We start from the raw sequence: 26,125 nt of genomic DNA, 5'->3' as shown, positions 1-26,125 counted from the left end.
TCAATGTTGTTAGCCAGCCATTTGTTTGATAAAGGCTTTCCCCAGCACTCTGAATGAAGTGTCTGTCTTCCTGTGTAGATGCCTGGTGCTAGTCCATGGGTGTGAGCCGACTGGATGTATTTTACAGAAGGCTGCTCCTCACCAAACTCTTCATTGGGGGATGGGGGAAGCCTGAAGACCTCAAGAGGTATGAAAAAAACAAAACAGAGAACACAACAACTAGAAATATCAGGAGTGAAGAGAAACTTGTCATCATATACAAGGGAGCAGCCTCCTCTAACTATCCTGGAGGTTGGCCAAGTTGTCTGCCATCAGCATATCCTGGGTCTGGTCTGTAGTCTCTCTCAGGGCCAGTATTCATCAAGCTGTTCCAAGTCAAATTTTGGATGTAAAACATCCTTTCATTTACTCCTACTCACAGACATGACAATACAAGCTATGTGTCATATCTCTTTAGACATGTTTTTGAATGGCTGTACAATGTATAATTTATCATGAGGCCTATTATCCAGAGCAAGACGTAATGGTTAGGCGGTGGGTATTTTTCCATGTTAACACAACTAGTTGGCTGTCTGACAGCAAAGCCAACATAAAATAAAATAAAATGCAAGACATTTACATCACAAAACATTAAAATTTCATCACCTCTGAATGGATAGCACTTTGAAGTGCAGCGCTTAAGCTCACTGAGGCAATGGAGCACTGGACTGAAAGGAAAGGCCCTTTTTTTTTTTTTTTTTTTCTTTTTTTTTTTGCTTGAAAATTACCCGCTTGGTTACTGGTTAATGGGTGTCCTTTTGAAAGCAAACTGAAACAGACTTCCCAAACATATATTTAAAAAAATTAAAGATGTTATATTACTTCATTACTCATCATTTTGTTATTTTTAATTTTTTTTAAAAGCTGTTTTGTTTTTTTTATATATATACTTTTCATTGGCTGTAATTGTTTAATTTCATAATTTCATTGGTAGATATTTGTACTATGTCAACTTCAAGGTTTTCTTTTTTTTTTAAAAAACTATTTTTATTATGATTTTTTTCATAAAAATACAAAATGAACACATTACAAACAGTGGCCACAGAAATTACACATCTTACTGAAATCCCTGCCATAAGATATACATAGCCCACAACCTACTTGGAAAAATAATTGCATACAATTGTATAGGTGTACTGTGGGAGGTGTCATAGCACCTAAATAAACATATGCACATAGAAGCGCTCAGCCCATTACAAGTGATAGTGATGCAACAACTCACCATTTTGAGAGAAATAAGTGAAAAAAGGATACAAACTTATATAAATTAAAGTATTTGAAATTTTCAACAAAATTTCGTAAGACAAAATACATGAGTAATAAATAAATGACAATCAATCACTAAGTAAGTAGAAATCGAACCTTATGACCCAAAGATGTCATTTTGCCAAGTGTCAGTGCTGCAGTCAGTCATTCCCTTTAAGACAATATTTGTAAGTGTTTTACCAGCATATTTAAAGAAGGGTGTCCAAGTCTTAAAGAAAACTGCAGTTTTACATTTGAATTTGTATGTTAAATATTCCATTGGTATTAGCTCAAATATCAGTTTGTGCCATCCTATAATTGTAGGAGGTGCAGTATCAATCCATTTAAGCAGTATATTTTTTAGGGCAGTGAATGTAAGAATATTGAACAGCCTTCTTTGATGAGAGCCTTTTAATATGACGGCTGGGTAAGCCCAGGAGCAGAGCCTGAGGCCCAGGCTCAAGGTGGACATCGAAAATCAAATTGAGTTTATCATTAATTTTACCCAGTACCCCTCAATATGAACACATGACCAGACACAGTACCTGTAACTCCCCACCTCCACATGACACTTAGGGCACATTTCTGTCAAACTCTGATTCATCCTATGTCTCAGCTGGGGGGTAATCTGTAAGCGATGCAATATCCTAAACTGGGTCTCTCTGGTTCTGTTACATATAGAACTTCAAGGTTTCTATCTCTTTGTGTTTTAGATTGACTAGAAAAAACTAAAGCAAGTCTGGGCTGATCCCACCTCAAACAGGTTTGCGCAGATTATTGCAAAATGGATTGCAAGATACCCAGCAGTAAGCACACCCAATGCATTTAATCATGAAGTAGTTTGATGTGGTCATGGAGCCCTGCTTTATTGGAAAAGGCTTGGAAGAAGAAGCCATTTGTCACAAGACAGCCTCCAGTAATGGAAAAGTTGATATTTCAAGTTTAGCTGAGATGAGAACAGACAAGGAACTATTGAAGTTGAGAAGTGGATGTTTTGACTTGACAGATGATGTCACAGTTTGTTTGCATCAGCAGCAGTATTTTTTAGTGAAATATAGCTCAGCTGTTTTAGGTGTAATTAGCCTGCACTTGCTTTAAATTTGTCTACTCAGTCTAGGTGAGTTGATATGGAATGACCCATTAAGCTTGCATTGATTTAGTGTTTGTTTGTCTGTATTTGTTAGTGTAGTGCTACAGTATATTTATTTATAACAACCAAATTAGAAGGAAACCAAAAATCACTTGAAACCTTTTACAGATCTCTATACACCCATTCTTCATTAATTATATCAATACTATGCAGCAGTAAATGTGGTCACAGTGAAACAAAATGGGTTTTTATGCTTCCCCGCCAGCGATAGCTGGAGAAGAGGTAGCACTTGCTATTTACACTGTAAGCTGTTGGTGGAAAAAGCTTTTTTGTCTAGAAAGTAGTAGGTTTTCCACTTTGCATCTATAAAGTCAGCTTTTTTAATTATATGTCCAGAATCTAAAAGATCCAGCTGTATTCATCTGACTTCTTATTACGTTACCTATACTATCTTGTTTGTATTTGTGCAGAATATTTGAATTTCGTAAGATCATTGGAGACAGAGAGAGGTGCAGGTATCTGGTGCCAAAGGACTATCCAGTCTACATAAACAAGGTACGCCATCTGTTCTTTCTTCATTGCTTACAAGTAGAAGTAGCTGTTGTATTATTACATATATGCACATATGTTTTTGCCTTTAAATCCAGACAGAGGAGCATACTGACTGTAAGATCCACGAAGGATTCTTTATCTCTCCCCTGGAGCACTTGGTTCCTGGAATCCTTCCACCAGAGGCTGTCAAAGCCAGGTACAGAACATAACGATACCCTCTTCTTCTGAGGCTAAATGTCATTATGTCACATTGGTGGATATGAGCCCTGGCTGTGATCAGTGGAACCTGTAAAGGGAGAGTTTTCCTTTTTTTAAAAAAATACCAAAATAGGATTATGATGGATCCAATACTAATGTAATGTAAAAAACAAAATTCAAATGAAAATTCAAGAAAACATGTTGATCATTTGCAATGTGTATGTGTGCTGTTCTATCAGTCCTTACAGTGTGTATTCTTTCAGGTTCCAGTTTATAGTTCCCAAGAGGTGGCAGAAGAACAGACCAGTATGTGTCCACCTGGCAGGGACTGGAGACCATGTAAGGCACTAAACCTTTTAGTCTTAACATAACATTACTAATTCCACAAGGCAGAAAATGATGAGATATGGCCAATTGTGTTGCAGATGAGTTCCTGATATTGGCCTTGTTTCCCTTGTTATTGTTCTTCTCTATTAGCTTTATTATATAAATAGTGACAGTATTAAGACATTATATTTCAATTTGAAATAACACTGAAGCTTTTTTAAAATCATACTGAGGAACCACCTTAGTGTTTGGTTTTGGGTACATGTGTTGACCAAGTGACCATCTTTCTTGTAGGGATGCACCGAATATTTGGTAACTGAATATATTCGGCCGAATATTGCAAAAAAAAACCACACATTCGGTATTCAGTGTAATAAGTTAAAAGCAAGGCCGAATAATAGCGGTGTGTTTTGATATCGCAATCAAACAGCGTGCCATGACGGGCAGAGTAAAATGTCGGCAGTGTGGCGATCCGCCCGTCACCGGACTCACATTTATGACTAAAAATAGTTTTGAGTGAGCAAAATAGGCTTAAATCATTCAGCACACTGTGCTAGCAGCCTACAGATTTCAACCAGCAGCAGAAACAAAAGGCGAATCCCATCAGTTGTGGGTTGAACGGGGGTCACAGACAGACAGTAATACATTCCTGTCAATTACAGCAGCCATCGGCTTACCGGGCGACGGAGAGGTAGGCTCCAAAAATATCCTTTTCTTGGCATGTGGACTGCCCAGAAGTACCTGAACAGCCGAGCCAACCAAACACAGACCGTACGTGATGTGTCAGAGGAGAAACAAGCCGTTCATGGCCCACAAACCTCACCTCACATTAGGGACTGTTCGTTACTTACGAAGGGACTGTCAGGGGAGGAGGGTGGCTGGTTGATTCTTATTTTATTTTTTTATTTTATTTTGATCCCCCCCTATGTTAATCACTTATTGATGCTGTTTTTGAAGTATGAATAAGTCAATAAGTAATTTATTCCATTGAAATATCATTGATGCATTATAGAAAAGTGATTTATCTTTTTATAAATGACAAAAGGCACATTTGTCTCATTTTCGCTGTGGTATCGTAATACTACTCAGAACCATAATATTTTCATTGGTATCGTACAGTGTGTCCTAATTTTGGTACCGTGACAACACTAATCTGGAGGGGGTTCATCTGCAAAAACGAATGAAAAACTAAACAACGATACTCGGTACTCGGTATTCGGCCAAGCGCTTAATATTATTCGGCTTCGGCTTTGGCCACAAATTTTCATTTCGGTGCATCCCTACTTTCTTGTTTGCTATGGGAACCAATTTAAAGGCGCATCAGCTGGTATCATGATTTAGACGCTAACACCTTGTAGCAGTGGAACCCTGGACAGATTACTTTGATGTTAACTTGAACTTGTGTGTGTGTGTGTGTGTGTGTGTGTGTGTGTGTGTGTGTGTGTAGTTTTTCTGGCGTCGGCGGACCCTAATGGCCAGGCCCATGGTCAAAGAGGCAGGGATGGCTTCACTGCTGCTGGAGAACCCTTATTATATCCTTCTGTTGCATTTTCTCATCTGCTAACCTCTTTTTTAATTTTTTGTTAATTTCCCTTAGAAATAGACAGTCCCTGAGAAACTGTAACTTCTTTGTACTGCTGTGCTCCAGGTTAGATTAAGGCTTTTTTATGGCATTTCATTTTGATGGGTTTCTGATGCTGTAGGGGCCGTACACATGCTGCGTTTTTAACCACCTGGAACACATGAGGTCAGGCGCTGGGCGCTACTTTTGTGCCTACTCTGTGCCAACTGTCAAGGGCATGGAGGCAAGTTGCGTCTGAGGTTGCTAGGCAACCATAACCAGCACCATATCATAGCCTACTTACCAGAAATCCTGAGTGCAGAGCTGATCTTTTTCCAGGCGTTGTTTTGCAAGTGTGTATAAGGCCAAAAGTATTGTCTGTGGGACAGATGTAAAGCTCTGGGTAGCCCTGCATTAAAATGATTAACTTCTCCACCATGTTTGACATTCACAGAAGATGGGAAAGATATCTGCCAGCTGTGATTGATTGTTCCTTGTCACATGACATGCAGTGTGCACTGCTGCGTTTCCTAATAGTTGAACTCTTTTTATCTCAGGGTGAAGCCGTCACACCCTGAAAAATAGGCACTTAGGAACGCTTGCCCGCCCCGACGATGTCACTCTGGCGTTTGAGCGTGCCTGCTGCACGTCTATAGCCTGGTGAAACCATCCTGATCTAGCAAGCTCATATTTGATTTCACTCCGCAGATCAGTCTGGCCATGCAATCATTAAGCCGCATTCTGGCATCGTTTACAGCTTACCGGGTCAGTCACAACCGTTTATTACTTTGGGGCGGGCACGTCATCAGAATAGGAGGGACAAGGAGCGGTGTAAATGCATTGCGTAAACAACCAACATGGCTACTGATTTTGAAACTGCTATGGTAAATATGTTGAACGAACTGGAATGTACATTTTCTTTAAAAGCAGAACAAACGGCTGCACTGAAAGCTTTTATTGAAAAAAAGGATGTGTTTGCCGTCCTTCCTACGGGGTTTGGCAAAAGTTTAATTTACCAACTGGCTCCGTTGATCGGGAAAAAGATGGGACTCAATGAAAACCCAGTGGCTATTGTTGTTTCTTCGCTAGTTGCTCTCATGGAGGAGCAGGTCAGGGAAGCGACCAAACTGGGAATCACAGCCATGCAACTCGGAGTCCACAGCGAGGAGGAAATCCACAAAAACGGCAACACTCTTTCCCAGACATCATCACAGTTAATCTCCGCTGCAGCATGCTGGGCTGTTTACAGTGGCGTTGTGTTAGCCTATGTGACACGTTTCATTTACTCTAATTGGTTTTCCGTCTTTCCAATTGCGTGAAGGGGCACTTTGAGTGACAGCTGTTCATACTGCTTCTCGGGAATAGAGGAAATGTACACTCCGTGTCCAGACCCATTCGCGCTTTGTGAATTGGGTCTGGCAACGCCAGGCTAGTGCGTCTACACTGCAAACAATGAATCTGAGTGTTCAAAAGATGCAGCATGTCTACGGCCCCTTAAAGGGGTACTCCAGTGTTTTAATGTTGCACTTGCATCAGCTTGTGAGACTCACAACAGACAAAAACAAAGCAGCCCTGGCCAAGATTTCCTGACAGCCTTATTTTGATCCCGCAAGTGCAAACCCAAGTGCTAGATGGTAGTACTTGGAGACTATATGGTAAACAATAAAGAAAAAGATGATGAAGAAAAAGCACATGAATCAATAAAAACATAGGAGGATATGATATTGCCTGCAGCAGGCACACACATGACACTGGCTGCAGGATAGAATGCCAAAATCTGTTCTGACCAATATCTAAAGTCCACCCTCTGGTCATATGTTTGTATCTTCTTGCCATAGTTTTCCAGTGATTCTCAAAAGCCCCGTGTCCACCAAGCAGTATGGTACAGTTCAGTTCTGTACACTTTCTTTTTCCATTTTCACTGTGAAAAGTTGTGGATGGTACCAATGGAATCGTTCCATACCATCCCCATTTTTGGTGACCCCTGTGTTGGGTACCTAGCACACAGATAGAGTACTAAAAGGTTGAGCTGTGATTGTGATTGGTCAATAGTGGACAGTCACTCTTGCTCAGGGCCGAGTTGTGGCTGGTTTTGAGGCTTATGTAACCACTGTTCATATCCTGGAGAGTTTTACATATGTAAGTAAACTATAACTATAAAATGAAAGAATGTTTTCCTGCCTTTTGCAGCAGCTGGAGTCAGATAAAAAATTATTTAATTCATTGGGCTGACTGCCCGTAACTTTTAAGGCTTAATGTTAACTTGTGATGTTACTCAATGCGTGATTTGACAACGTGAACCCATCAACACACCTTAAATTTCAAAATGTGACAACTTTTACCTTTCCATTAGTTTTATGGTCTCTCTTGGATGACATACACTTTTAGTAATGAGCGGATCTTCAAGCATTTATGTATATGAATATCGAATGTTTCATATGAACTGCATATATTCTAATCCTCACTTGGAGGAAAAAAAGCATTGCGGAGCATCATTCCTGTGGGCCCTGGCAACACAAAACCCCTGTGCTTGCCTGAGAAGGACTAAATGCACAAACTCGCTATTTTTAAATATCCCAGGGAGAGAGACTCTCACTGCAGCCTGTTCTGTTTTGCTCTGAAAATGTCTGTGTGCAGCCTCATTCTGTGGACAGTAAATTAGGTGCAGATTGAAAGGAGGAAATACAGTGAGTACTGGATGGAGCAGGGAGTGACAGCAACTCCGCCCACATGTAATGGTACTGTTTGCGGTGGAAACGCTGAGTGGACTGATGGTCTGGGTACCATGTCTGAAGGGTTATGTTTGGTTCCAAAGGTACCATACCGAAAGTGTTTGGTGGAAATAGGACTAAACTGTGGGGCAGGCCCACCCTAGGGGGGCATAGGGCCACTTCAGGTGGGGCTTGGACCAGGGTAAAAATATGGAGTGAAGCAAAATTGAATGAATTGGCTTTGTTGGATAAACTTTATTGTCTTTGTTTTTTGTGATGCCATCATGCTGACCTTTACTTAACTAACATTCAACATGGATCATTCTTTATTTCTTTCTACCCTAATTATAGTTAATTGATTTAAAAAAAAAAAAAAGTGGGGTTAGAGGGCATGAACTTTTTAAGCTTCTGAGGGGGGCATGACAGATGAAGTTTGAGAGCCTCTGTCTTAAACTGATGTATGGTGAGCATTTTTTCCTCCTTGACTGAACTTTTACATGGCTATCGTAAACCCAAAGACCAGCTGTAAGTTAACTCCCATTCACACACTCCTGACTTGATTGATTGATTGATTGATTGATTGATTGATTGATTACCAATTTGGCACTTGGTTGGGTATTTGATTTCAGACAGATGTGGATAAAAGCAAGCTTTCAGTTCAGTTCAGACAGAAAGAAGGCGCTGCAGTGTGTTTGTATAGATAAGAGTACAGTAGACAAGATAGTGGATTTTTGAAGCTGATACAGATATCAGTATTTGGGAGTTAGAATATAAATCTAAGGACATTATATGGGTCCATATTCATGTTGTTACATAAACTTGTAAAAATGTATAATAATGTAGCCGTAGAATTCGAACGTACATTTGGTCTGTAGTTGATATTTAGATGAGAATGTTCGATTTCACCACTACATGGTGTTGTTCAAGCACATATTCAGTTGAATATGTGATAGCTGTAGGCTTGTTATACATGAAAGTTATGCTTAAAGCTATAACAAGTAGCTGACTAATTGATTAGCTGATAGAAAGCAAATAAATCAGCAACTACTTAATTGGTTAGATGTTTCAGTCATTTTTCAAGCAAAAATTCCAGATTCTCTGCTTACAGCAAATGTTTGTTTTTGGGTGGTTAGTTGGCCACAACAACAACATTATCTTCAACATTAACCTGGATTCGACTCTTGTGAATACCGTTTTTTTTTTAAATTTCATAAACTAAATGATTAACTGATTAATCAATAAAATGATCAACAGATTAATCAACAGGCCAATTAATTGTTAGCTGCAGTGCTGCTTGTGCTGATGCTGATGACACAGAAGCTGTAGTTTTGATACTTCACTTGGAGAAATATAAACATGTTAGATTCCAACCAGAAGAGTCCTGATCAAAAATGATTTACCAAGACTAGGAATCTGACTAGACATCATTTGTGTGAAAAGCCAAAAGTAAAATGTAAATGGGATTGTAAGCTTGGCAGTTTTGTGATCCTTTGTGCTATAGACACGTCAGTTGCTGTCACAAAAATTGAGATTTAATATACACATGGCCTCACATTGCCTGTGTCTTAGCCAAAAAGTTGCGCTTGAATGCACCACAAAGTAGGGCTGCAAAGTAGGGCTGCATGATTTATCGTTTGAACATCGCCATTGCGATGTGCGCATGTGCGATATGCGTATGTGCGATACTCACATCGCAGGACATGTAATCTTTTCTCTTTTTTTAGAACATGTAAACTTTTGCTTCAGAAAAGCAGCTCTGAAGAAAGCTCCTTGCTCGGCTCCGCTCGCCTCTCTCTCTGACACATGCGCGCGCGCACACACACACACACACACACACACAGGTGAGCACTCTAGAGCGCGGCTCGGGCTGCATTTTCCTGACCGTTTATAACCGAGCCCGACCCCAACCCGAACCCGCAGCACGGCACTAATGGAGCGGAGCCTGTATAGCGTTCAGGCATTATCAAGTAAATAACAAATTCCAGCGCTTGAATAGGTACCTTGAATCAATAGCTCTAATCTGTCTCTCCCTCTCTGAGCACTCAGCAGCCCCTCCCCCTCTTATGCACATGCTGCAGTCACACACTAAAAATGAGCGACATGCAAGAGGGAGAAACAGTAAAGGAGGATAGTCCCCAAAAGAAGGTCAGCGTCCGAAATATGGAACTATTTTGGATATAAAAAAGATGATATCCCTAATGCTCTGTTTTAATCTGGAGTACAGAGACATGGCCTCCTGGATCCCTTTTATATATCAGCAATCTTATTCATTCACAGATGAACCCCCTTATTTTAGAGTATGGTATGTTAGACCATTGACCTTAGCCTGGATTAATAGAAGGGTATTATATGAATACAATGGTGTCATGGTGAGTCAACCTAATTCTTTCCAAATAGAGCTATTCAAGTCATCTGGTGAAAATTCTTGTATTTTTTTTAATATCGCAATATATACTGCAAAATAAAATAAATCGCAATGTCAGTTTTTTCCAATATCGTGCAGCCCTACCACAAAGGCTACAGCCAATGAGCAATGAGCATGTACCTTCTGCGTCTGCCTGAGAGGAAATAACTCCATAGCAGCAGGTAGCGGTCGTCTGTATTTGTCATTCAGAGAAGGGAAACCTGAAGACCGACAGGACGGATTCAAGATGCAAGTTAGCCAGTTTGCACATTAGCAACACAACCCAGTTTTGAAAGAGCAAAGCATGTTTACCATGCGCCAGTGATCAATAACACAAACAGTTAAAAACTGTTTCTGCTAAACAGCTCAATGGCTAAAAAATAATCTTACCCAATAACAAGTTTGTTTTGATCTCATGGCTTTAGTCCTTCATTTAATTCCTCACTTTTATGAGGCCATGTGCTAAGCTGAGCTGCCAATCTCATTCACAGATAGGCTCCACCAGCTCTAACATGATTCAACATACTGAATTGGCCAAAAAAAAAGGCAACAATAGTTGAGGAGAGCCAACAATAGGTGGGACACTGTGAAAAACTAGGACAACAGATGCGTACCAATGGCCCGATATTGACCAATGTCCAACCGTCTGACCGTCCGGCGTCTGCTTTGGTGTGTCAGGGCCCTTAAAGAGTTTGTAGCTTGCTCCTTTTAAAGAGGATTGTCAGCAATCAGCTATTGTCAGGTTGGATTCACAGCAGTTACAGTTTATCAGGAGTGGTGTGAGAAGTTTTTTTGGACTGAAGCACATCGGACCTCTCCACTGTTGATATATCTTCAGTATGTTCCAAACTCACAGTTCCTCCACAACAAGCTAAATACACTTCCCAGTAGCTCCACATCATCAATGGAAGTAGTTCATTTAAATTAAGTCAAGTCAGTTGGATTTATATGGCCCAATATCAGATATCACAAATTTGACTCGATTGGCTTTACTCCTTGCACAGCATCCAACACCCTCTATCCTCCACCCTCAGTTAAGAGAAGGAAAAACTCCACAACAAATGCAACATACTGAAAATAAGGATCAGAAGAGAAGTGAATTATGCTTCAGGAGTAATTTGGGACATTTATAGGGATGGTTTGATGCTTTTCTCCTCATAACTATCGGAATCCATCCTAACTAGGGATGTCCTGATCCAGCATTTTCCACTTCCGATCCGATACCGATATTACCGCCTTGAGTTTTGGCCGATACCAATACCGATCCGATCCAAGCGCGTATTATACATATTCACTTATTTTGTTGTCAGTCATGTTAGAAAAGGTTTGATCAAGTGATATTACTCTAACAAGAACAACTACTTAATAGGGTTAGGTAGAATGATCCACAACAGCTGGTATGAGAAACTGACCCGTTTATTGTTAACAGGGTTAAATAAACAAACTTTAAACTTGAACATTAACATTAAATAAAAGATATAGCTGGTTTGCTTTGGCTGCTTTGGCCCCTTAATAAATAGAAAATAAATCAACACAAGAAATCTTTAAAATGTCTAATATTGAAATTAAAATAGCAGCAAGACTCCACACATTTGTGCTTTGGCCCCCTAATAAATAAAAAATAGATTAACACCACAAGACATTGTTGACATTTAACAAACAATGCAGCCTTTCCTTTTCAGTTATTTTTGTAGTGTCAGTGCCAGTCTGGTGCTGCTGTTTCCTGGGACCAACAGAGGGGACAAAAAACCACACACAATAGTGTACAACTGTTTAAACAAGCAATAGTCCATCCATGGCTCCAGTTTCACTAATTGTGCCCAAAACAATGCCATCAGTGCTCTTTACTTAAACAGTAAGAGTGTAAACCAAATAAAAATATCACTCTCAAAAAACCAGAGCAGAAAACAAATAGTCAGTTAACTAAATTGACCGCTACTCTTCCTACCCTCCATGTGTGTCTGCCGTCTGCATGCTGGCCTGGTGGATTGATAGTAAGAGCTGGAGCGGATTACTGGAATGGACTGCTTGAATCGCGGAGCGCTGGGCTGGTCGGAAAACCTGGATCGGACTCCGCGACTCCGGAGTTCTTGGATCGGCATTTTTCCACGCAGTCCGATCCGATGCCGATGCACGTTTTTTGCTAATATCGGCGGCCGATACGGACATCCCTAATCCTAACTGCTGTAAATTCAGGTTGTTATTCTCTGTGAACGATAAAACTACAAACTGCCCTCGGTCGGCTGCAAGACTATAGGGGAATATGGTTAAGTACTAAGACAGATTTTCAGTGGATGGACTTTTTCTTTAAAGCTGGTATGAATTGAGTTTTAACAAGGACATTATTTGTGAGTATTTTAGGCGGTCCTGTCTAAAGAATGTGTCAGACCTGTTTGTGATGGGAGGGGCTTTGATCCTGGAGTCAACAGTGCTTCTCCGATGGCTGGAGAGAGAAGGTTACTGGCCACTGGGAATGACTGGCATCTCCATGGGAGGATATGTGAGTCACGAAAACAGCACATGTTCTGACACTGTGGGGAAACCCATGTTTTCCACGGTTATTACACTAATAACTATGCAACATTTGTGCCATTCTGGAGACCCATAATCACCAGCACCTTCCTTTGAATTAAAGTAAATATTTTACTTGCAAACCTGCATACAAATACAAGTGAGTCCAATATAATACCTAATCCTTCCACAGATCATACTTTTCATTAAGTCTTGTGTGTCTTTGTGTCCAGATGGCATCCCTGGCAGTGACTAACTGGCCAAAGCCCATCCCTCTGATTCCATGTTTATCCTGGTCCACAGCCTCCAGTGTCTTCACCACGGTAACCCTCTCTCTACCTGACATAGATCAATAAGAGCATTCAGTCATTATAACAGCATTAAAATTGACAGTATCACCAAACATTGTAGTTAAGGTGTAAGCGTTTTTTCTCATTAGTGGTTGACAGAAGCTGTGACAGTGAGCAATCAAACTGCAGCCTGATTGTTTGGATTATGAACAATAATAATGAGCCTTGTGCTCAGGCCTAATGTTATCAGCTCTAATGATACCCATATTACACTTCAGATTGGCTACAATACAGTATATGAAATGATGCCATAGGAAGGTTTCTTGTGCAGCTGGACCAATGGCCTGTTGATTTAGCTTGTACTTTGATTCTTCTCATGAACATGAACTCTGTAGCGGTGGTCTTAAGTTTAAAGAGGTATTATAAATCTTTCATATGACTTAAAAGAATGTTTTACCAACATGTCGGACAAAGGACATTTGATAAATAGTAATAAATTGCATCATTTTATCTTTAAAATGTTGATATTTGGGGATGAATTTGTAATAGGACATTTTTACAGAGCAAGAAAATTTTAATTATCATGGGATAAATTTGAAAATAGTTAATTTTGTTGTCATTTTTTTTGGTATCAGTTATTGTAATATTTTTATTTTTTATTTTATTTTTTTAATGCTCCTCTCCATCAAGAAAAATGCACCAATTTGGCAGGAAGGTTCACTTTCATTTATACTTTTGCAAACTTAAAAAGCAAAACTTACAGTGATAATCTCAAAGATTTTTCATTTAGATAAATGTCTGTTAAGTCACTATCTATTGCTGAAATGAGGTAACACAGTTATGATGTGTGAATGAATAAATGAATGAATGAATGAATATGGACCTGTAGAGGGTAGAATATGAGGGTGATCCACTTGCGAACAATTCCAAGTTGATTTGGGATTTACAAAAGGATATTGTGCCCTGTCAGGCATACAAATGGTTTTATAAATCTGAGTATTTTTTGGTGCACGCCTTTTTCAGCTTTTGTCAGCCATACTCTTTTAGTTTGGATTAGGGCTGTGGTCATCACTGCACCAAAGAAAAAGGAGGAAAAAAAAAAAAAAAAAAAAGCTAATTCATCATGGCAGCGGATCTGGTTCCAAAGGGAGGGAGTTATGCCCTTTCGCTATCATTTTCATAGTGAGACAACGTGATGGATATCGTTTTTGTGTCTGTACGTCCAGTGGCTGGGTCTCAGCGGTTAGCATTGGGGTCAGCAGAGATAAATATTTCTGGGGTCAGTATGTCTGGCGCTGTGATCCGCGGAGGGATACACCAGTGAGCAGGCACAGGCACAGACGTAGCCTGTAAACAAAACTCAGCTGTTTACTTAGCCTAACGATATCTCCGGACTATAGTAGCTGCAATGGACGACTTTGAACGCGATTTTGAGGAGTTTCTTGTAGCGGACACAGACCCAGAGCCATACCTGTTTGAGCCGGAGTATACAGATGAGGAACTCCCAGGTGTTGGATGCTGAGCGGGCGAAAAGAGAGGCTGAATCCTCCGGAGCGGCGGAGCAGCAACGGGCTGAGGGGAGGCGGAGGTCAGGGGAGGACTGGTTGTGTAGCTGCGGGGCTAGCTAACATATTCCTACGGAGGTGGAATCATTTTGCTGCACAGAATGGGATTCGGTGCTACCATCGTTGGGGAGATATATCATCAGGAGGAAAACTGCCACAGAGAGTGCATCACAAGGAGTGAAAACTTTGCAGCAATCACTAAGTTAAACTGGAAAAAACACCCAGGCCTGCAGGAGCTGATGGACAGCTTTCAGTCGAGTGAGTAATATCAGAGATATTGGATAAAGCGAGATACCCCACTCATCTCACTTCCTGAATCAGTGACGTCAGCGCTACGCCCCCGTAGGAGACTTGCGGCAGCTCTGAATGTATTGTCGTCAATGAGGAAAATGAACGTGATCACAATTTATGGTCAATTCTTTCGCCCTGTAGTCACTAAAGTAAATATTGGGTTCATTTTCCACAAGCCACACATCTTACCAACATTCTGACACTAAAGCTGCATTTTTCATCCGCACAGATCAAGAGAAAGTTAACTGTGTTTGAGCCCTGTCAGTCTCAGAAAACAAGTTCTCGCGAGATTTCGTGATCTTGATAAACAGGCGGTAAAATCACAGTTAGCTTACAAACAGTTATTTACTGCTAGTAATAAATAAAAAATGCCCAAGCTTTGTGCAGCAATAGGCTGCAATAATAGGAAGAATGTATTTTCATTCCACCTGCTTCTCGATCCGCATACACACACATCCACAGAGCTTCTGTTCAACACAGTGGTGGGGAGGGGGGGGTTGAGGGAGAACAGGCTCTTATTGGAGGGAGAGCTAACCATGCCCACTTAGGAGACAGGAAGAGTAACCGTTTTCTTAACATTGGATAAGCCTATGGTGGGGTATCTCCGTTATCCAATATCTCTGGTAATATCGGCCGTGTCGTGTCTTTGTTTGCTTTTACCAAGTGACCTAGCGTACCTGTCCCAGAGCCAGCTGCAGCTGTTGCTCACCGGTGTATCCTTCCGCGCAGGACGTAAACACACTCAAGTTCATGTATCAAACCTCTTCTAAAACGACTAAAAAGGACTCTCGTTTTTTGAATTAATGTTTAAACATGTTTATTTTAAATGCACGTGCAGAAATGCCAGCTTCAGGGTTTCTGTAACATTTATTTGTTCACTTTTACTGTAGGCAACGATATCCATCATGTTGTCTCAATGATAATGAAAATGATAGGGAAAAAATACATACCGTCACAGCCCTAGTATGGATCCTACGCACTGTTTTACAAATGAGACCACAGGTGTTTAAAACAGGTAATACGCTGTATAAAGCAGGTTCACAAAAATCAGTGTTTTTCTGACACTGTTGTTATGGTGGTGCTGCTAACTATGGTGACTGAAAATGCGAATTGCCCTATGTAAAGCCAGTATTTGGTTTGTTCTTTCTGGGCTTCTGTAGAAACACAGTGGTGTAACATGGAGATTTCCATAAGTGAGGACCTGCTCCCTATGTATATACAAACGGCTCATTCCAAAGTAATGAAAACACAATGATTCTTATTTTAAGGTGTTTATACACTAAAGAAAACCTACTGATTATATCAAATATTCAACTTCTGCCAGTATACCCCTAAATCCTCCACACTGGACCTTTAAATTTTAGAATGAACTGGCTCAAATGCAGCAATGAATTCTGAGGAAATGCTCAAACTTTGACATGTTTCTCGTGTTTTTTTCTTGATGATTAAAATTGAAGCCCAGGGGCCACTCTGTGTGCGTTTTCAATCACTTATTGTCCTGCAGTAAGTATGACCGTGTGTGTGTGTGCGTGTGCATGTGTGTGTGCGTGTGCGTGTGTAGGGTGTGCTGAGTAAAGCAGTGAACTGGACAGAGCTGGAGAAACAGTATGCCATTAACTCAGTATATGAAGAGGAGATCATTAAGCTGTTGGAATACTGTGGGGTATGTTATCCTTCAATTTTTTTGAACATCACTTATTCATACTCTTACATAGTGATTGAACATATATAGTATTCATAAGGTACAGTTGGCTCAAAGGTTACAGTTTTGGTTTGAAAAGGATATTACCGATGCTAATGAGCAAGTATAAATGTGGAAACTGTATGAGATAAATTGAGTGATAAGTTGATCAATCACTAGAAAATGTATCAGTGATGACTAGAATAATTACATTTAAGTAGGTGTAAACATTTGCTCATTTTAGCTTCACAAATGCTCACATTAGCAGGGCCTTTTTTGTTTCATGCTTGTTGGGCTCTGGTCATATGTTATGGGCAACTGTCATAATGTCAGTCAGAGAAAATCTCATCAAGCAGTTGCCCTTTTATATCAAATGGTTCTTAAATTAGATTTTGCTCTCTGAGGAAGGGAGCTCTCCAAGAATCAGCACAGCAACAAAGATTCTGCTGGAGAACTAACAGCCCCTTATGAAACACATACATTAACACACATTAGCATCAGTAAGTACATTGTATCTGTGTTTTGGTGTGTGTGTCCACATTCACCAGGCTGATTCCTTTAAGATGGGTCCAGAGTTTTCGAAGAATGTGGACCCTTTAGAGCATCTGTTGGGCCTGTCTGGAGATGACAGAGCATCAGTGGCTCAGAATTCCAAAGCTGGAGGGGAAGCTGAGGCTGAACGAGGCCTGTTGATTGGTGGAAGCCCTGAGGGGGGCAGGGCTAGAGTAGACCAATTGCTATCATCTGTGAACAGCAGTGGAATGAGCTTGGACACTCTACCAAGGTAATCTGTTAAATTATTGTGAGTGAACGCTGCTGAATGAGTTCCAAGGACAAGCCTCACACAAGCCATCACGTTTATATTTGTAAAATCCACTTTTGCTCAAAAAATGCATGTGTGACTTTTGCTTTCTGGACATATGTTCCACATACTTCAATTAACACAACTCATTTCAAACATTTTACTTGTGTACATGTTGGTAAGGTGAATAGATTTTAACACCTAGTCATCATTAATAGAAGGTAAGTACAGTCTGATTTGTTGTTTATAATCTATAATGAGGATTTCTAAATCTAATTGTTAGGATAATTGCTGACATGTCATTTTTATCATATGTGCTGTTATTGTCAGACATTCAACATGTTATTCCTTAGAACAACTTACTTATCCAAAGGGAGTTTTTTTTTTTTGGTTTTTTTTTTGAGACAATCAGGTATTGGTCGATATGAAAATTTCATGTTACAATCATCCAACTTGTTCCTACTCCTGACAATTTAAATATGGCGGCTATAATTTACAGTCAAACCAAAGTGGATCCAAATATCAGACCTGTAGGTTATTGGAAGATCTTCTATTTCTGGTTTGGTAATGGTGTTAGTAACCATCTTAGAATGAGCTAGCTGAGCGTAGCTGTCTCACTGGAGTAGAATGTTCTGGTTTGGTGGTGGAAGGGGCAGACAGCATGTTGCCTGCTCTGTCCTTTGGGCTGCCTTGTTGGAAAAAAAAATATATATTAAACACAGTTTAAGCTGTATATTGTATTTTCCAAATGTAATAGGATAGTTCAACATATTCGGTTTGTAATGCGTATTGAACCGAAAGTCTCGCATTGAACATTTCAATAGGAATACGAGTATTGTTACTATTATTGTTACTTTTTGGAGAGAACAATCAAACAATGTTAAAAAGCCAGGCTAAGCTTAATACCCAGCAAAACTGAGCAGTGTGATGCCCCAGTAATTGGAGCACACCCTCCCACCCCCCTTTCAAAAATGCTTGCCTGCGAGCTCCCCTTGCAGGTATGGCTCCAAGACGAGGTGACAGTTTCCCTGTCCTGGGCAAAGTGTTCCAGCTTCTTCATGGCTGATTCACATGTGGTCTGTGAGCCAAGGTGTCTGTGTGTAAATCATCCATGGGTCCCTTAAAAAGGCACTATAAAAATGTAGGTTAATATTATTTTTATTATTTTAGTTCTTTGTTTTTTAACTGATTAGTTTTTTTTTACTTCTTTTCTTAGAGACCTTCATGCGAACAGCACACTGCGTGAGAAGAAGATGAATTCAGCCAAATTCTATCGGCCTTCATTACATAAAGAGTCTATAAGCTTCATGAAGGGAGTAATGGACGAATGCACACACATGGCCAACTTCTCTGGTAAGTTTGATGGTGCAGACAGACAGATTTACGGAAAAAGTTCCTGGTTAGTTCCATAACACAAATATGACAGAGCTGTGAGTTTGTTGGGACTGTTAAACAGCTAGTTGTCAGATGTTAGCCGGTGCTGCTGTTGTGTTAGCTCATGCCAACTAGACAGACAAAATTGATTTGGAGGAGAGTGGCAGACGGTCCTTCGGAGCTGCGTCTAACCTAACAGAAAATTTGTGGATTTTTCTTATGTCAGCTTTGAATTTATGGTTTAATAAGCCAATTGAGGCCTGGTTGTTCAATAAATGTATCTCAAATTGCACTTTTTTCCATTGTTGGCCAATTTAACTTCCTATTGTTATGCTGGATTTTTTTTTTTTTTTTTTTGTGCAAGTATTCGAGTACTCTATAATAATGTAATGTGAGCACTTGAATATGAAAGTTACTTAAGTTGCCCATCCCCACTTGAATCGGAACTGTGGGAGCATTTTGAATATCTACAAATGAACAGGGAGTTGTAGATGGATATCCAACTTGCAAAGTGAGCTGTTGAAAAGTGACTGCTAAGGGTCAAACACTTGGAATATCTACTAACACTTTTGAGATAATTATCCATCCAATCATCGATGATGTACTAAGCTGGACCAGAACGGTTTGAACTCGGGAGTCGTTCACAGCTGTTACTGTTTATTTTGGCTATCTTGCAGGAATATAATTTAACCAACTGAGGAGGAATGTTGAAGGGGCTGTGTTTCACTCTCTCTCTGTCTTTATCTGTAGCTTATGTTCTGTATAGCCTGTTCCCTTTCAGCCTTTATAAATTATTTTTTAAAAACCAAACGTTACTTAAAAAAAACTAAATGGATATAATGGTAATATATATAATACATTATTATTATTATGTATATAATAAATTGCTTGAATAATTATTGTTAAAAAAACGTGACATAGTGATATTTCCTCTGACAGTAATTGTGATATCAAAATCTCTTGTCGTTCCATCCCTACCCGTCACCCGTCATGGAGTGAGTTACTGAAGCTGTGTATGATAGGAGAGAACTTGTGCAAAAAGTCAAGATCAAGACCAGGACAAGATGCCTGAACAGGCCTGTCATGAAGATTTCTTCAGTAAGCTGGGGAGTCCACATGAATACTTCCTGACACAACCTGTACACATATATATAAAAAAATAAAAAAACAAAAACAGATCAGACATGTTATGTAAATTTGTGTGTTAGCATGAAAAAAAGCTTCTTTTTAAAAAAAAAAAGAAAGAAAAAAGATGTGTTTTGAGAAGTGATATAAAAGATGTTGCAGGTTCTCTGGCCTCAGATCTTCAGACAGGGAGTTTCAAAGCTGGGGGGGGGGGCTGACTTGAGCTGAGACTTATGCAGTGTTCACATTACAAGTGACACAAAAAACAGGCTACAAGTCATTTGTAGCTGATGACCTAAAGCTGCAAACTGACTCCCGACACTTGTCACTGCAGACGGGCGTGCACATTACAAATTAAAGTTAAGCTGGCCTCAACTTTTTTCAGCGCTCCAATGATGCTGTGAAGCGTCAACCAGTCATATGTTTTTATGCCTCTGTGCTAGTGATATCTGTTGTTAGTGGCATTTTGTTTTCAGGTTGTCCATCTGTCCCATCCTTGTGAACACAGTATCTCAAGAATGCTTCAAGGGAATTTCTTGCCACAAATGTCCACTTGGACTCAGTGATGAACTGATTAGTTTTTAGTGGTCATATGTCGAAGGTCGAGGTCACTGTGACCTTGTCTGTCTCTTTTTTTGTGACTGCGATATCTCACGAACACCTTAAAGGAATTTATTTAATTTACTTAAACAAACTTCCACTTGGACTTAAGAATAAACTGATTAGAATGTGGTTGTCAGAGATCAAAGGTCAAGGGCAGTGTGACCTCACAAAATATGTTTTTGGCCATAACTGAATAATTCATATGCTGATTATGAAAAAACATCACACAAATGTCTAAAAGGATAAAATAATGAAGTGATGACATTTTATATCGAAAAGGTCAAAGGTTCAACTGTGACATCATAATGTTCTGCATTAAACACTTCTGGCCATTACTTAGTGTCATATCTCAGGAACAGAAGAGGAGACATTTAGTCAGATACTGAATTGGTGACACTAATCTTGGGCGTCCACCTTGAAACTGTGCTGATTATATAGATCCTCTTTGCTGTCGGGGGGAGATGTGTGTGAAGCATCTGTGTTTTCACAGATATGGATATAAACTGTAAGAGACACTTGGCTGGTGCGTGGAGGCATACAACCCTGGGGCAGTATTTCTAGTCTTTTCTAGTTGTGGTACTGTGTTAGTACATTGCATGGGGATGCAATGGTGTGGTGAAATGCATTGTTAAAATGGGGCTCAGATATTGAAAAAGCATAGAATAGATAGATAAGCGTAGATATATCTGTGCCATATCACACCATATCAGAAGCATAGATATATTTTTTGCCAAATACAAACTTTAGATGACGATGAGTCAAAGTGCTTTAAGACCAGTAGCAGACACACACACATGCCCATGACAATGTAACTATGTTAATGTGCGCTTGAGCAACACTTCCAACAGCGACTCAGCAATAATGTGGCTGGGCACACTGTTGCATTGTCACTCACCTCGTAGTATGAACGCAGCATTAGGGACAGCCAGCAGAGCCCTGCCTCTGCTGCACTCTGGCTCATAGGAGAGGAACCATTCAGCAATATAACTTGTTAGTGAAACCATGAAGTACTTTGAAGGTCATCAGTCAATCCTTAAAATCAATTCTAAAACTTCATGGTAACCCTTCAGAACAGGTGATATGATCATGTCTTTTAGCATTTCTTAAAAGTAGAGCAGCTGTGTTTTGGACCAGCTGAAGGCATGAGATAGTTTTGGCTTAACCCCAAAAACACAGTGAATTATAACAATCTAATGGAGATGATATAAAGCACGCAGAAAAAGTCAGTTTTTGAGAGGGTTATGTTTTTTCCCCTCAAATAAAAGGCAACAAATCTAATGTCCTGGCTGCAGGTTTGATATTTGTAGAGGAAGACCCAAGATGTTATCCATGTAACAATGCTGCTCAGTATTGTGTGTTGTGTATGATATGTCACAGTGGAGGCATGTATACAGAAATAAACGTCACCTGTCCTTCCCTGTATCCCAGTCCCTGTAGACACCAGTCTCATTATCGTGGTCCAGGCCAAAGAGGATGCCTATATCCCTCGTACAGGGGTCCTCAGTCTGCAAGAGATCTGGCCAGGATGTGAAGTCAGATATCTGAATGGAGGACACGTCAGTGCATACCTGTTTAAACAGAACGTCTTCAGGTAAACTTCTTAACTCAAAGGATATCAAAAGATGTGTGGTCAGGTATCAGGTGTGTGAGTTTGCTTAGTTAAACAGTGCTTACAAGAAAACATTTTGTGAGTATTAAGGTAGGACCACACTTTGTATTTGGCTCCCTTCTAGTGTGACTTCTAGTGTTGTCCTGCTATTCTGTACTGTAGGAGGTCAGTACAATGATTAGCTGAACCTGTAAAGCTCTGTCATTGCTACCTGCTCCTCCCAATAGCAACTCTCAGGTCAGCCATCATGAATATGATGACTCTAGACTCAAACACATCAAAACAACACTTGCAACTCTACTTTGACTTTAACACCCATGACTCGTGACTGCACCTGGACTTTAGCCTTTTGATTACACGGAAAGATATCAAGTCATTCCAAGGCTAAAGATTAATAATTTGAATAAAGCCAATCACTTTGCAGAAGCAGGAGGCAAAGGTGCTTTATTGTAGAGAAACAGATGATATCTCAGACATTAAAACATGTAGGCAGCAGGGCACTGACCACTGCTTTTGCAGATTTAAATGACAAACATATCTGTGACAGGTCATATCAGCTGTAGATAATTATTATCAATGTCTTAGAACACCTCCATAAAAGGTCAAAATGAAGCTTTGGCTGTTTTCTGGTTAATGTGCTCTGCAAGCTACATCATTCTCACAAGTGGACAATGTGTTAAACAAGACCAACCGTGTGATGATTTTTTTCTAGAGAAACAATGTACAGGGATCCCATGGTCATGAAATTTCTGGCAAAGTTATGACATTAGAGAAACAATTTTCAAGGGCCTGGAAATGGTTTGGAATGAATAGAATGTTTTGGAAAACTTTTGAATATACATAGTTTGGCTGTAGTTTAAAATATGTTCATTAAAATCCCTAAACATGTCACTACAGCATCACATGATACATAGACCATACTGGCATCGCATCATCGCCAGGGCAGCGTCCCCTTTTGGGGCATATAAGATCTGTGAATATTTACTTAAAAAGTGTGGTTAATCGCTAGATGATGCTGGTGACAGTTAGTACTGGGGCTGGGTATCACCACTGATTTCCTGATTCGATTCGATCCCATGAGTGAAAGAGATTCTCGGAGAACTAATTTAACATTTACAAGTAATTATTTTTTAAAAAGAATACATTCACAACAGGAATAAAACTGAATATTTCATAACTAAATGTTGTTTCTAGAGCAGCTACGCTAATATTAAAACAGCAAAGTCACACTGGAATCAAGTCTAAAATGTTAATAAAATAAATCATATTCCTGACATCACAATACTGAGTGAAGTTTAGAAAGTATAAAGAACACAGACAAACAGCGTGAGGTGGGATGGGAAAAGATTGCAGAGCTTGTAAATGGGTAATGTGATGCACTACTGCGTGTAATAAACAGAAGCTGTATCAACATTTTTATATCTTGACAGTGTTCATATATTTTAATATAATTTGCTATATCGTGTTATCCAGCTGTAATCTGATGGAGGCCAAACACACTTGGCAGCAGCTCAAAATCAAACACAAAAAATATACATAAAATATTGTACAGACTGGTAAAAATTAAGCCAATTACTACTCATCAAACATCTTAAAAGCTGATATATAATTTAGTGGTTTTGTTCATTTTAACTTTTGTAACAGATGTTGAAAGCTTTTTCCAAATTGATTAGAACCTCAAACCTACAGCAGCCACAGTCACATCAAGTCAGTTTTATTTATATAGCTTTAAAGTTTATGGAGTTCATTTGAAGGAATTGTGCAATAAAGCCTATCCTCATAAAGATGATTATGATAGCTTTTTTGAGACTTTTGAGCCAGAGAGCTGTTGATTTCTCACCTCTCTACTTGCAGTTACATGAATTTGGGTGGAATTCTGGTTGCATGGGGAAAAAACTAATTCAAACTTGAGTTGGTCAAATCCCAGACCGATTTCACAAACTACAATCACTTTTATACATCATCTCTTCTTTGTCATGCAGCCTTTTGAAGTGTTGTTGTTTTAGAATTGATTTGGTATCTGTTTTATTTCCAGACAGGCCATATATGATACATTCGACAGATTCTGCCTGAAGTATCCCAACCTGCACTAGCCATGGCAGGCTGAAGCCCTTTCCTCCCTGCCCTGTAACAGCACCAGGATCAGTGGCTCTGGACATTGGAAAACGTGCCTGTTAATAGATCAGAAGCTTTGATTTTTAATTCTTTACATTTTCTACCAATAGAAAGAGAAGGGTGTGTGCCCTGGTACACCCCCCAAAAAATAGTGACTAAAACTGTAAAAGCATCACAAATGTTGTGGGATGTTCCTGCCAGTATGTGGTTGTCAAACCAACACTCAGGCCTCTAACCTCACTCTGGTAAACTGGTGTTTACAGACAAGAAGCCTGTGGCAGTGTCCTGTTTTCACTGGCCAACACCACCACCACACTGGATGTGTCCTTGCTGACATGGCTGTGTTAACAGTATTTCACCTGGAGAAACTCTGGATTGGAAATACAGACACAACCTGTAATATATTACTGATATCATATGAGAAAAATATCAACTCACTGTTGCGTGACTACTGTAGAAAGTTCATTACTACAGTTTATCTTAAATTACAAGAAGAAAGTAAGAGGTATAAATACAACATCAGGGTTCAACATTGTTTTTTTTTCACTTGTATCGCTAATAAATGAAACAATTTGTATAGGGGCAAGCAAGAATTGACTTGAGGTAGGTAAATTTCTGACCTACTTGCCTGAAATCAGTCTTTACTTGCCCCTTTATAAATTGTTTAATTTATTATTGTTTATCAAATAACAACAAAGACTAAAGTTAATTGTCATATTTAGTCTTTATTTAATTAAACTCCTGTTTCCAGAAAAATAGAAATGCTCACTTGCGCTTCAGTTCATAAACTTTGTCTGTACCCGCCAACATTTTTTCATGATTTTCCTCACTGGTACTGTGCATGTGCAACTCTCAGCAGACACAAGAAAGAAGGAGACGGTTCACTCCTGAGCTACTTAAATAATCAGGTCTGGAAAAAAAAGAAAAACATTCTGATGGCAAGGTAAAGCAGTGAAAATATTACAAATATAGCATACACATAATCTTATATTGATTCTTTTCTAGGCCTTTTTTAGGTGGCTAAAAACGAACTCATTGAAGCAGTGTTTGCTCAGCACTGTTTGATTTTATGTACATGATTTGAGGATTTTCTACCCGGAAGTTATTATAAATTAACACTGTGATTTGGTCTATAGTCTTTTTCATTGTTTGTGGCGGAGTCAGCCATTCAAGATTAAAATGACCTGCCTGCACACAATCACAGAAACAATGCAGCATGTCATTGATTTGATTGATATCAGCCTCACTGTTTACTGTTCACCCTCCAACAGAGCTGCTAGAGCTGTGTTAAGTTACTGCTAATGCTAACACAGCATTGCCTACTGCCACTGAAAACTAAATGTTCTGAGAGCAGCGGGTGTAGACACAGAGAGGTTAGAAACATACAGTAGCCAGCAATCTGTGTGAAGAGAAACCTTCTGTTCAATGCCATTTCTGGTTAAACCAGTTATGTTAGGATCTGTGCGGAGTGCTATCACGAGCGCCTCAGTGACTACAGTGAACAACAGTGGAGGGAAGTTTTCCAAGTGGGTATTGTTGGTTCTGACTGAAGCCATGGGAGAAGTTAGGAGCAATTTAGCAAAGACAAGTTTTTCTAATGTATTTCTCTCTATTAAAAAAGAAAAGAGAGAGAGAGAGAGATCTGAGGTATGAAAAACAGGCTGCACACCCCCAAGTGTACAAACTACTGTGGTTTGTGCAGCATGAAATCAGATTGCAGTTGCTCATGGTATGATGTTAAAAGGCCAGTTATCAGTAGTTATTTTGGCTGCACTGTAAACAGATTAGGGTTGCAGTGATATACCGGGTTTCAAGGTAGCCTATACCTTGATATAATGGTTGATGATTATCATACCAGGTGCATTTGCTTTATTTACAACATAGAAAAAAATTCAACTGGACGTTGAATCCCCCCTTTATTTTAGTTATTTTCAAAGGGGAGACTTTTTTACAAATATTTCCAGCAACAAAATGGTTTCAAATTTCTATTATATTAATATATACAACAGTTAGTTCCGACCGAGTAATTTGA

General features: G+C 39.6%; 1 protein-coding gene across 1 annotated transcript in view; it reads left to right on the top strand.

The window, feature by feature from the left end:
- The window catches only part of abhd18 (abhydrolase domain containing 18), a 29,083-nt gene extending 3,866 nt beyond the window's left edge, over positions 1-25,217 (top strand). Inside the window, exons 2-14 of the mRNA XM_033633129.2 lie at positions 79-187; positions 2,845-2,929; positions 3,022-3,122; positions 3,388-3,463; positions 4,899-4,983; positions 8,221-8,248; positions 12,489-12,627; positions 12,872-12,961; positions 16,346-16,447; positions 17,014-17,249; positions 18,484-18,620; positions 21,798-21,960; positions 24,014-25,217. Coding sequence (XP_033489020.1) covers positions 96-187; positions 2,845-2,929; positions 3,022-3,122; positions 3,388-3,463; positions 4,899-4,983; positions 8,221-8,248; positions 12,489-12,627; positions 12,872-12,961; positions 16,346-16,447; positions 17,014-17,249; positions 18,484-18,620; positions 21,798-21,960; positions 24,014-24,071 — 1,392 coding nt within the window. The 5' untranslated portion in view covers positions 79-95 and the 3' untranslated portion in view covers positions 24,072-25,217. The remainder of the gene's footprint in view (positions 1-78; positions 188-2,844; positions 2,930-3,021; positions 3,123-3,387; positions 3,464-4,898; positions 4,984-8,220; positions 8,249-12,488; positions 12,628-12,871; positions 12,962-16,345; positions 16,448-17,013; positions 17,250-18,483; positions 18,621-21,797; positions 21,961-24,013) is intronic.
- The last annotated feature ends 908 nt before the right edge of the window (positions 25,218-26,125 follow it).

The sequence above is a fragment of the Epinephelus lanceolatus genome, chromosome 7, assembly GCF_041903045.1.
Source record: "Epinephelus lanceolatus isolate andai-2023 chromosome 7, ASM4190304v1, whole genome shotgun sequence".
In the NCBI taxonomy this organism is placed as follows: Eukaryota; Metazoa; Chordata; class Actinopteri; order Perciformes; family Serranidae; genus Epinephelus; species Epinephelus lanceolatus.
The sequence above is the reverse complement of the archived record's forward strand: the minus strand, read 5'-3'. Positions and strand labels throughout refer to the sequence as shown.